Source organism: Sinocyclocheilus grahami, unplaced genomic scaffold (assembly GCF_001515645.1).
Source record: "Sinocyclocheilus grahami isolate Dianchi unplaced genomic scaffold, SAMN03320097.WGS_v1.1 scaffold4.1, whole genome shotgun sequence".
NCBI classification, from domain to species: domain Eukaryota; kingdom Metazoa; phylum Chordata; class Actinopteri; order Cypriniformes; family Cyprinidae; genus Sinocyclocheilus; species Sinocyclocheilus grahami.
Genome location: NW_015505183.1, coordinates 196101 through 209142, shown reverse-complemented (window position 1 = coordinate 209142; position 13042 = coordinate 196101). Strand labels below are relative to the sequence as shown.

The 13042-nt window shown below is 38.3% G+C and overlaps 1 protein-coding gene across 1 annotated transcript in view; it reads right to left on the bottom strand.

Moving 5' to 3' along the window:
• The window catches only part of LOC107583304 (Usher syndrome 2A (autosomal recessive, mild)), a 227522-nt gene that overhangs the window by 156780 nt on the left and 57700 nt on the right, over positions 1 to 13042 (bottom strand). The window contains exons 17-20 of the mRNA XM_016269485.1: positions 11080 to 11577; positions 8008 to 8286; positions 6161 to 6330; positions 4310 to 4454 (exon numbers count right to left, since the gene is read on the bottom strand). Coding sequence (XP_016124971.1) covers positions 4310 to 4454; positions 6161 to 6330; positions 8008 to 8286; positions 11080 to 11577 — 1092 coding nt within the window. The remainder of the gene's footprint in view (positions 1 to 4309; positions 4455 to 6160; positions 6331 to 8007; positions 8287 to 11079; positions 11578 to 13042) is intronic.

Below are 13042 nucleotides of genomic sequence, written 5' to 3'. Positions count from 1 at the left end.
AGATGGCTGCCCCTCTTTCCTCGAAAAAAGAGACAAACGAGAGAAGAGCTTTTTCATCGAAAAATGCTCACAACTCATGCAAATCGCCCCCTCAAGCACGTCGCGTGCGTGCTCCTCGCCCAAACAAAAAACGCAGAGATCGTGTGTGTCATCAGGTGTCAAATAGCAACGACACACCCTCTAAACGTTCTGCTAGTGCTCGCCATAATAATAGATAGTAGATCGCTCTTACCACATTCAAATGCACGCTTCAAACAAAACAGTCAATGAAGATGAAGAAGAGGATGATGTGTTCTCCCGGCGCCTATTTATACTATAGTCGCACCGGTAGTGACGTCATGGGCTGTTGCCAACCAAAGTGTTGTTGGTGTTTTTTCAATGTATGCTTCAGACACGGGTCACGACGAGGCGTCCCCATAGCGACCCCTAGAGGACGCAGTTTGAAGTTCCCTTGAAAGGGAACTGACATTGCAGTGCATATTAGTAAAGATAAATCAAAAACAATTAAATATTGCCTTAAATAATGTGAATTAAAAGACAAATCTGATTCAAAGTTCAAATTATTGGAAACAAACTGTTTATTTTCACTACTGTGTTCTATAGCTACGAGAAACATTAATCTACAGTTTAACCATTCTGCTATGAAGATATTGACTAAGTGATTCTGGTTTTTTTATTTTTTTCAGACATGTTGGTGTTATATCTTTCATTTGGATGTTATAAGTTGCACTGAGTAAATACAGCTGGATAAAACAAAAACTGTGTCCATCTTTATTTCAGGCTGCAAATCAACAAAATGTGATTTTAAAGGGGGGTGATGCTTTTCTATACTCACTGTATAAATAACTTAAGTGTCTCCGTTCATTTCAGTGGTGTGCTATTTAAAGCAATTTGATGTCATTCCACTCAGAGAAAGCAGATGCTGACTTCTCAGTTTGAACAGATGGTAATTCTGTCTAATAGTGCATTGATGTAATAGTGATGCGCATTGTGTATACAGACAGTCATAAAATGGAGGTAAGGCTCAAATAAATTGCAATCATCAACATTAAATCCTGGCAGAGAAGTGGGTGAAAACAAGGCTTGAGGGAGACATAGTCTTGAGTGGTCCAGACAACAGGTTGTGCTGGGTTAGTCAGCGTGCTGTTTGTTCAGACATACAGGAGGTGTGTAAGGGCGTTAAGAGCAGCTTGTGTGGGAGCAGAATTTTAATTAATTGGTGACACTGCAAATTCATCTTAAGTGGTCGTAAAATGAGCTTTGATATGAAAAATAAAGAAAAAAGCAACACAATTGTAACACACACACACACACACACACACACAATGAAACGGAAGCACAAGCCCACTCAAACATCAAAAAAATCAAAGCAAATATTCGTTTATGTCCTTAAGTATACCAACCGATACCCTATACTGACAAAAAATCCTTCAGTAATAACCCTATAAACAGAAGCAAAGCATTAAAAGTCTCCTACCATATGGAAGAGCCGATGACATCGGCAGCTCCATCGGCTGCAGCATATTGAGCTGACCATATGTTACAGCGACGCTGCAAGCCTGACTGATTCATGCCCATCACATTCCACTGTATCAATTAAAGGCCCTTGAAGGCTGCATGATTTGTGCCTCTGTTATTAAACCCTGCTAATTCATCCTACTTACATATTTCTTATAAATCTCCGGGAGTGTGCGGTGATTCATGGCAATCGGGAAGAGCGCTACGGCACATTTTTCTCCTTGTAATTAACAGTAAATTGTTTTTACTGCCGCACAATGAATTTCTCGGCTTGGGCCACAAATGAAGTAGTAAGAAACAGAGAGAAGAATCCTGACTGAGGGGTTGGTTTAACTCATTAAGTCATCACGTGAGCCGATGTGTAAATGGCAAAATAAAGGCAATGGGGAAAAAATGAAGTGGGAAATGAGGCTGGACATTGTCAGGAAGTACACTGCCTTCCTATACAATTAAGAAAAGGACAAATCTGCAAAGGCTAAGCTGAGAATACATATCCAGGGTAAGACGAGCCGGTTTAATTTATTCTACAAATACGTAGTATAACACGAGGGTTTTTAACTGCTTAATACAAGATTTTGCCTGTTTATCTATGTGTTATGCTGGAGGATCACACATCTACTATTTATGCATTTACAAAATTGTCAATTTTCACATTCAGTTTATATCACTTATAATTGCTAAACATATGCAGTTCACTGTAATACTGATAAGTGTTAAATCTTAAGAACTGTTTTTAAACAATGTATTTTGTACACTTTTGTTACTGTGCAAAATCTGGATCCTCAAAACAAAACAAAAAATTTAAAAATATTATATTTTATATACGAGTAAAAAATAATAGTCACTATATAAAAGGTGGCAGCAAGAGTGAGAAAAAAAGAGAGTGAGAGAGAGACAGACAGAGAGAAAGAAGAAAAGCCTGATAAAAAATAAAATGGTGTTCTTGATGATGACACACTTTCAGTAATTGCGCAAGGAACGAACCTTCCTTCCTCTGACTGCTTGACTGTTCAAAATTCATCAGTTTTAAAGTAAGAAAATAATAGAGATAACCTGAGAGTGAATCTAAAATATCTTTAGTTTGTATTCCTTTGAGATAAAGGACTTCCTCTCTCAATTGAGAGCAGGGCAGACCATATGTGCTCCAGTTCACCGATGGGTTTACATGCACAATTAAAGGTGGTCTGTCCCGGCCTTCACTGAGGGAGACCTATTCAACAAACTGACTATGAGCAATGACAGACACTTTCCATTAAAGGCACTTCATTAATATTAACATAAGAATTATCATATTTTTCTCCTTTCAACTACAACATATATCAGAGTGCTCAACGCGTAATTGGATGTTGAGTGCTCACACACGCATGCTGTGTGCGTACTCCATTATAAACCGTGAATTTTAACAGTTGGGATTGGTTATTATAATTTGAATTGGATCTTGTATCAGGGATGATGCAGCATCGCTGGAAGAAAATTTTAAACCAAACAGTAAACATCTGAACATAAATAAGAGCGAAGAAAATCCGCAGCAAAGATTCAGAATGTAGACCTGTTATAAAAACTTAAAGAGCAGGTCATATGGGTTTTTGAAAAATATCTCTTTTGCAGTTTATAACGTAGCCATCCTTGAAAAACAATCTGCAAAGTTGTTAATCAAAAAAGTGCATGATACATAAAGATATTGTCTCTCAAAAGAGAGAGTCGATTCTGAATTTGCTTAATGAGTCGTCATATTTTCGAATCTTTTGCCTGTTACCGGTATACGTCACTGGGTAACACATTTGCATAATCCCCACTTGCCCACAAGTCTGACCTGCCCACAAACACTTCTGCTAGTTAGTGTGTTTACATCATGTTGAGAAGACGCTGTGTTCAAGGATACAACAGAAATACAATTCAAACCTTTTGTTGTGTGCATGTCATTTTTCCAAGGACTGCTCATCTAATCTTGGCTTTTATCTTCGTTGGCTTCTAATCTTCTTAATTTGGACTAACAAGCTCTCAGAAGCACAACCTGTAAGTACGATTGATACGTTATGTGTACATTTTCAATTGAGTGCTCAAAATATCAAGTTTTTGTGCTAATATGTGATGTATACCTAGTGCAGCTTTAGGTTTCCAGGTAAAGCACGATATTAGGCTTACTGAAGTAGTTATGATAATTCGCTGTGAACCCACTATTTCCTAAGAATGTGTCGATTAATGTGGACTGACGTTGTTCTAATAATTACTTTGTTTAATAATAAAGAATGTAGTGTAGCACACAGACTTTATAATCATTGTGAAAATTTTTTTCACAAAATATTTTGCTCACCGGCAGTTATATGATTAATGTGGGAGAGACGAGCGAGTTAACGTTAGTTAGGCTGGTGCGCCTGTGATACAGCTGTTCTGTGTTCTGATTAAATTTTAAAGACACAGAGCGTCTTTTGTCTGGCGTTCTTCAAACATCTTCGTAGTGCTCGCTAACTTGCTCAAGGAATCCTCTCTGTGCCAATCACAACAGGCTTGGCCAGCTGACCAATCAAAGCAGAGTAGTCTTATGGAAGGGAGGGGTTTGCTCCGAACTTGCTTGGAACGAATCATTTCGAAATCATCATCTAATATTAAATGTATATTCTGAGAAAATTACAATGTTGCATTTATTTATTTATTTTGTATGCATTTAAAATCTGTTTTAGGGGACTCCAACACGATATTAGGACACTTTAAAATACCATATGACCTGCTCTTTAACATCAAAGGCTGCTTGTACGGTACACTGGATGTAGATTATAGGGATAGTACTGACCGGAAGGCAGAGTTCGGCTTGATGCAGGTGGACTGCTCACGCAGCCCTGTCTGTTGCACACAGTTACAGTAAAACTGTACTCCACATAGGCCTTCAGTCCTCCTGCCGTGTAACTCCGCTCCTGTGCTGATCCACTGTACAGCACCTAAAGCATACAAACACACATACAACACTGAGTACAGTTTAAAATAGATATAGAAAAGAGAAATAGGTATAGATAAACTCAGCACTAACATTTGCAAGCACACAATTACACACCTAAAAATGACCTTTTAGGCACTTGAATTAAGACAACAAAGTCAGATCCGAGGTATATTTGTTCTAACATTTCAACTATGGTGCTCACATGGACACTGCAAGACTAGAATATAGTTACACTAGAAGATAGTAATAAAACCTGCCCTGTGAAAAAAAAGTATTCTGTTAAATTTAAGGTAAAAAAAAAAAACAAGCAGCTGTGATTGCCAGACATTCACCATAAAACACTGTGACTGTGATACTGTGATATTTTATGCAATAAAGATTAACTAAAGGACTAAAAATGTGATACAAACATCTTAAAGTACATTACCGATAACAAAATCATTTATACAAAATATGATCATATGTGATGCATCAAGCAGTTTTACTGTTTTACACCATAAACTATTTTGTCATTCATAGTTTCACTTCCAAAAAACTATATATTTGACTATATTTTACAGTAGAATTACATATGTGATGTTAAATCATTTACAATTTTACAAATTCTGGCTTTAGCATTTTCATAGCATTTTTCCATTAAAAATTACAATCTTTTTTTTTTTTACAGTTTAGCTATCTATTAAAAATAAAAGGACATACTTTTGATTGGTGATGTACATGCAATGGTGAATATACTGTTTGAACCTTTTCACTGAAATTTAATCATCAGAATGAACTATAACAAACCATTTGAAACAACAATTTGCTAAATAAATCGGTTTTCCCAACTGTTCATGGTAAAGAGAGAAACAATCTAGAAAAGCATGTTTGATTATTTCCTCATATTGCTCAGCTGTATAAGGCAGATGGCAGAATAATACAATGTGAAAAAACAGCAATGTAGCATTTAGAAAATATGTTTTGAAAACAGCATACTCGGTAAGTACATGCAATAATTCAGCAACTGATCATACCAATGGGAGTTCTTACAACCGCTCATAAGAAGTAGACATGTATACATGCACTAAACAGATCACACTTTCGGAGCTTTCAATACCTGCCTGACCTGACATATTTATTAAAAACATTCATATCTGCAGGTTACTGACTGAAAACATCATCAATGCTAACATACACTTATCAAACTAATTAAAATCTATGATAATGAAATCCAATTAAAAAGAGGATTGTTCAGGGAAAGTAATCTAAAAAAAACATAGTTGAAACATTTGCCACGAAGACAGGAAAGGTGATCCTGATATGGAAAACAGTGCTTTAAATACAGACTAACATGTGGGAGACGGCACTACTTTAACCTTTAAAGGTCTGCTACCCGAACGAAGAAAACAAAACAAAACAAAGATTCACATGAGTAATAGAGGAGACCTTTTTGGACAGTTCAGCCCACGCCACATGCATACTGGGACACAAGGCACAAGTTATGGAAATATAAATCTGGACAAAAATGAAGGTTACTGGGGACAAAAAATACCATAATACAAAAAGTTGAAAAACTGGAGCAATAGGAAGTGTTCTGTGTGATGCATGAAGCAAAGAACAAGACAATATAGCCACAGAAGCTTCAAAGCTGTGTGCCAACACATCTGAATATTCTGGCAGTGGCCCTTTTCTATCAAGAAAAAAAGTTGAATGTGCTGAAATGGATACCTGTGTTACTATAGGTGGAGCGTATGGGTTGGACATTTGTTCTTGGTGAAGGTTGACTCTGTACTCAGTCACTTCGCCCCTGACGTCTTTGTCCTGTGGCATTTCCCAGCTCACTTGGAGTGAGGACGAGGACACAGGGGACACATGAGGAGGGGGCATGTACTCGGGCACTGTGGAGCAGCACAAATAATTCATCAGAACAACAAAACCTTTTCTTAATCAGCATTTTTGTCTTGTTATCCAGCAAATGAATGTACTTGAGATGAAAATTAAATTTATGTAGAGAATACTGCAATTAGGTTCCTTAATTTAGTTTTTTTTTTTTTTTTTACTATTTTAAGCATAAACCTAACAAGTAACAAACAAATAAATAATAATAATAATCTGCTTGTTAAGTCTGCTGTCACGCGTCACTGCTTCCGGTTCCAAACAATCTATCAGATGCCACAAGAAAGAAGAAATGTATACAGATGCATCTCAATAAATTAGAATGTCGTGGAAAAGTTCATTTATTTCAGTAATTCAACTCAAATTGTGAAACTCGTGTATTAAATAAATTAAATGCACACAGACTGAAGTAGTTTAAGTCTTTGGTTCTTTTAATTGCTCACATTTCACAAAAACCCACCAATTCACTATCTCAACAAATTAGAATACTTCATAAGACCAATAAAAAAATTTTTTTTAGACAAGAGTGAAATACAGAACAACAGAGGAGATAAACACCACAACGTAACTTTAAAGCAAGACAAAGGAACTGAGGAAAACACAGGGTATATAAACACATGGAACGTGATTAGGCAAAACTGAAACAGGTGGAGAACTCAATCAAGACAGGTGAACAGAATAAACGATGATTAACTAAATGAGGACAGGAACTGAACCAAATAGGGGCAAACAGGAACTAAACAGAGACAAACACATGATAATATGTATATATATATATATATATATATATATATACTGTATATATATAATACGTATATAAATATATATATATATATATATATATATATATATATATAATGGAAAATACTGATAAAATATTATTAAATTTTTTCCATTTGGGATAAAAGCATAATTTATCAATTTTAATTTCTTTATTTCTTAACACTGACAAACTGATTCCGCTCTACACAGCTCTACACTGACTTATTTCAAACAGCTGTTGGGTTGTCCTCTTAACACAACCTTTGACAACTGAAACCCGCAAACTCAAGTGCATCTTGTCAAACAAAAACATGGCGAGAAATAAAAATAGTAAAGTACAACTCCCTCCAAGCGTCAAAATATAGAGAGGAAGTTGACAGAAACACTAAATGGAACTTCAGCTGTCTTCCCTTTAAATAAAATAGAAAGCCTGGATGAGCTCCTTCCTGTGAAGCACTTGTGGTGAAAATTTATCCCACATAAACAATCCCTCACATGTTTATGCTAATTCCCAGTTTCCGTTTTTTCAGGAACTGTCATTCTACGCTGTAACACTAGCCACCGATTCTTTGTCTGCTTAATAAGCATCTCCTCAAAATCAATTCTCCAGGGCTCCCATCTAAATAAAGTCCGAAGATACAGGATTTTCTCTGCGGAATGGAGCCGCGTTTGTGGCCTATGAAATGCAATACTTGTTTATTTCAAATTGTTTTGAGTGTTGTTCAAGATAATTTGTTTCATAATCTCTTTGGATATAAAACAAAATGAAAAGATCCAACCAAACCAAAGGGATTTAAAAATTTAATACAAAGTTTCATATCATTTTATAGTTATGATCACCATAGTTTGTAAAAAAAAAACCCAAAAAAACAACTTTAAATGGCTTTCTTTGATGGTACTAAGTGTGTTCGACTGACCTCCTTCTGCAGTTCGCCCCGTGGCCCACTCTGACAGGGTACTGCCAGCCATGTTAACTGTGAGCACTCTGAAGCGGTAGGTGGAAAAGGATTCTAGATTGGACACAACCGTACTGCTCTCAGGCGGGGTTAGAGCATTCTCATTGGCCGAGCTCAACGACTGCCGCGCGTTCTGCCAGCCACTACTGAGAAAAACCCTTTGCTCTGGACCGTAACTGGTGGCGTTTCTCTGCGACTCATTCTGCAGCTGCATAAAAAGCTCATACCTGATAATTATGCCTGGAGAGAAAGAAAGAGAGATGAAACATACATATGCCAATACCTTCTTCCACAATTCCTTATTAAGCCTCATACAGAAGCAGATGATATTGAGATGTAAGACTGGCCATTGACAATACACAATTACAGCTGCTGCATGAAATTATGTAGAAAAGAGAGGCAGACAGATAGAATCAGATAGACAATTAAACGGAGAGGAAATTCATTGAGAGAATCCTCTAAGGGCACTTTATAATGGTCCATGTTAATGAGCTAATTTGGCAAAAAGCATGATAACTGGCATTAAAAGTCATTGATATACAGAGGGCTATTTTGCGACGCTTTCAATGGCGCGAGGCACAATCCATAATTGTATGCAGCAATCAACTGTTTTAAATGTGAAATGTTTCTTTGCGGCATGCAATCCCATCAGTTTATATTGCGAAATGAAGCATGGGCTGAGCCTTAATCAAGCCTCTTGGTTGTAGATTAAAGTTCATAAGGAATTAATTTTCATCCCATCTGAGATCAAATGGCATCTCTATAATAGTATTTCTCATTATTGTAATGATGTTGCTGGAGACGGCTAAAAAGGAAGCTACAGCAGAATGGAAGAGCATTTAAGAATCACTATTAAATAAAATCATGTCTAACAATATTACTACTCCCTCTAAATAATAAAGGAGAGTAACATTTGGGGACTGATCTGAATATTTAAATGAAAAAGACAACGTTACTTTCAACAAGTTAAATGTCCTAGTACAGTATCAGCGCGAGGTTAGAAGGCCAAAAGCTAATTATTTTAATTCAAGGTCTGGTGGAAGACAAAAACTGATACAAAATGGAAAAAAATACCACAAAAATATGAAAAAATCAGGGGTAGCGATTAGAGCCCTGCACAGACCTCAAAAATAAGCCCTAGCCCGGCCCTGGCCCGAGACGCTCAGGCCCTAGCCCGGGCCTTGTCCGACAGCTTATCAGAATTACCGTCCCGAGCCCGTCCCGAGCCCGACACGAGCCCGTCTTTTTTTCCCCCTTCTCCCAAAACAGCTTACTACTTTTTCCGCTATTAAAATAGTTCAGTTTTGTATGTAATGTCAAAGTGATTATATTTCGTTTCCTTTTTTTTATTAAGTTAATTTAGAAAAATGTTTGGAGCATTTTTTTTGTTCCTTAAATGTACGTTTTTGTTTTTTAAAATAATGACCAAGCGGCCAGAGGCAGACAGTGAGTTGATCATAGCCTATGTTTAGCCTCAATTTAGCCTTCTCAAATCATCACGACTTGCCTAAAATAAAATCTATAGATATAAAACAGTTCAAGCATATCACAATGTTAGTTTAAATGTTTAACCTATATAAATGTGCGCACATCTAATCGTTTGAGCGGAGAGCTAAAGCACTTTCAGGACATGGCGTGCCGGCGCGATCACTCGCATTGGAAACAACTCAAAATGTGCCGTAATTTTTGCTCATAAAGGTAAGAGTAATATATCACTCGGAACTATAAAGGGTCTACTTTTATTTGTGTGCACATACAATATCAACAAAACGTCGTGCTTTTATAAGATAAAGGATACAGGATGCGCTTTCTGCAATTTCGGCCAGGAGCGCTTCACAATGATGAACCGAAACTCAGCGAATACTTGCCTCATAGACTTGCTAATTATATCTATAGAAAGCTTTAAACTACTACTTTAAAACTAAATAATTAAAATAAAAATAAAAACTCTTTAAATATGCATTTCTCTCTAAAGGCGCGTCCATTGAGGAGATGGCGAGTCAGGATCATCTTTGCGACACAGACTCAGAAAACACTAATTTATTAATAAATAATTCAAGTATCTTCTTACTATTTCCCCCCCGACACAATCATGGTTACTTTTGCTGGGGCTCTGTGACATGCTTTAGCCTATTGCGTGCGTTTTTTGCTGTCATGTGCAAAGATATGTTTAGATTCTACACTGCACTTGACCAATTGACTCACTGTTTGCCGTGGTAATCAAATCAAAACTCTTCCAAAATGCAGCTTTTCCCGAAGCACTGAACTAGTAACTCCCCACGCTCCAACTTCTCCCTGATGCTCTGCATGGTCAGCTGTCACCTGTATGCTAATTTGTGTATAGTATTTATAATATAATCAATAAAAGAATATTTCATACAGTAGTGTGCTCTGCGCGTATATGGGCACAATAAAAGGAGTTAAGCTAAATTAGCCCGAGTCCGACCTGAGTCCGATCTGTAAAAAAAAAAATGGCCCGAGCCCGGCCCGAATGGACTTAGCGGAACCCGACGGGCTTGCAGACCTCTAGTAGCGATTACAACAAGAACATATACCCTATGAATATTTGAAACGGTTTGGATATTCCAGAGGTTCTCAACCAGGAGGCGGGGGCCCACTTGGGGCCTCATCAAACAAGGGAGTCGCAGGATGACTTAAAATGATTTAATTAAAATAAAAAAAATAAAAAAAACACACATCGAAATTAGAATGAATATTTATCTCTTTTTTCTATTTTCCCCTCAAAAACTATTGTTTTATTAAAGTACAAACTGTTCTTCTGGGAACAAAAATAATTGTAATTTATTTATTTAATATATTGACTATTTCCGGTTTCAAAAAAGTTTGTTGTTTGTCGTAATTACAGCAGCACATACCGAAATATTTAGAATATTATCATAGCTTACATGAGGGGCCCACAGATATTGTGTTAGATTTCATTATCTTTTTTCAAGGTGTCCCTGTCAAAAATCATCTAAAATAGCAAAAAATGCCATCAAAAAATAAAAAATAATAATAAAAATTTGTCAATACCATTAGGTAACACTGGCGGTTCCCAGTCCACTTGGAGTTGAGAGGACCCTATGGTTGTGATTGTGGGTGCAGGCTGCTGCTGAGGAGGTATCTGAGCGGTAAGTATGATCAGACTCTCGCTGCGAGCGCAGCCTCCGTTAGTGCAAGCCTGCAGACTGAAGTTGTATCCAGTGAAGGGTTGCAGCTCCTCAGCGGTAGCCTCTGTTTGAAGTCCTGTGTAGTGGATCCTCTCTTCTCCGGTCAGATCCTGTATCGAGCTCAGGGTATAGCTGTCCACTGGACCAGTGGTGTTCAAATGCTCTGTCCAGTTAAAGGAGGCGCTGGTGGGCTTGGCTCGACCCACAAGGGTTAATTGGAGTTCCTCTTGCTCAGGTACAGCTGACAGTGTGCGTAAGCTGACCGTGGTACTGCTGGTGTTAGCACGGATATTGCTAGTGATGAGCTGGTAAGAATATGCCGTGTAAGGAGACAAATCAGCATCTGTGTAATGCATAGTTCCTGTATGAGAAAGAGAACATCAAAGCTATCAAATGAATTGTGGTACTGATGACAATATGTTAATTGTCAATTCATTAACAATAATGTTCAAAATTTGGGGGTCAGTAAGATTAAAAAAATATATATTTTATGCTCACCAAAGTTGCATTTATTTGATAAAAAATACAGTAAAAACATTAATATTGTGAAATATTATTATAATTTAAAAAACCTGTTTTCTATTTAATGTTTTGAATGCAATTAATTCTCACTGTAATATGCTGAGTTGATGCTCATGAAACATTTCTTTTTATTATCAATGTTGAAAAAAGTTGCTGCTTAATATTTTGTGGAAACTGTGATACATTTTTTCAGGATACTTTGATGAATACTTCAAACGAACAGCAATTATTTGTAATAGAAATTTTCTGTAATGTTATAAATGTCTGTACTCTCACTTTTGAATTTAATGCATATTTGCGGAATATTAATTTTATATTCATTTTAATTTAAACCACAACCACAACAGTAGTGTATATGAGTGTTCTATGATGTCCAACTGCTTTTAGCACGCGCACGACTTCCGGTGTGTGAGATGTGTACGTGCTCTGGCGTAGTTTACGAGTTTACGCAAGTGCCGGAAGTGATCGCTCGCGTGTATACGTCACTCATTGTTTACACAGTGCACAGTCATTGTAGGTACGATGGCTAATCAAAATGGTACTTACTTGCGCTTATCCAGATTGTTCAAACTGACTTCTGAGCCTGCTCACCTGAAGTTATGGTTGATTGCTCTTCGGCTGGATATCAACACACTGTGACGAGTCGGCTGCCTCCCCCTAATTATCAGCATCACCCCGTCCCTTAATCGCCGCCCTTCACCAGGCTCCCGACATGAGTGGGTGCGTGAGAGAGGAGGGGCACTGAAATAGCCAGGGGACGTGTGATGGGGCACACCTGAACCGAATGGAGCCTCATCGCCGCCGCTGTTTAAATGCCGAGCGCGCCTCTCCTCGGGAGACCGGTCTCTTCCCCGTGCATGCACGCTGGTGTCCTCGTGGGTCCAGGAGGGGTGCGTAGAGGGACTCCCGTGCCGCCAGAGTCGTGAGCTGCCGGACCCGCAGTCCGGACGAGAACCGCACCCGTTACACGGCCGTCGGGCAAGGATGCTGGGCCATCTAGTCCCTTCAAGCGCCGTGAGCAGAGAGAAGGACGAAGCCGCTGATAGAAGCCACCACCCCTCGCGCCCCGGACCGGAGAGGGGAGCACGTGCGATCGCCGGACTCCGCCCCTTACCTGGACCCTTCCTTCCTTCCTGACCACTGCCCTTCCCTTCACGAACCCCGCAGCACGACGAGGACACCAGATCCCCTGTTTCTTTTGGACACTTGATTCCCTTTTTTCTGGACACTTTGTTTATTTTCTGTTAATAAACGGTGTCTGTCATTTGCTCCTCCCGCGACAACACACCCATTAACGTAAACTA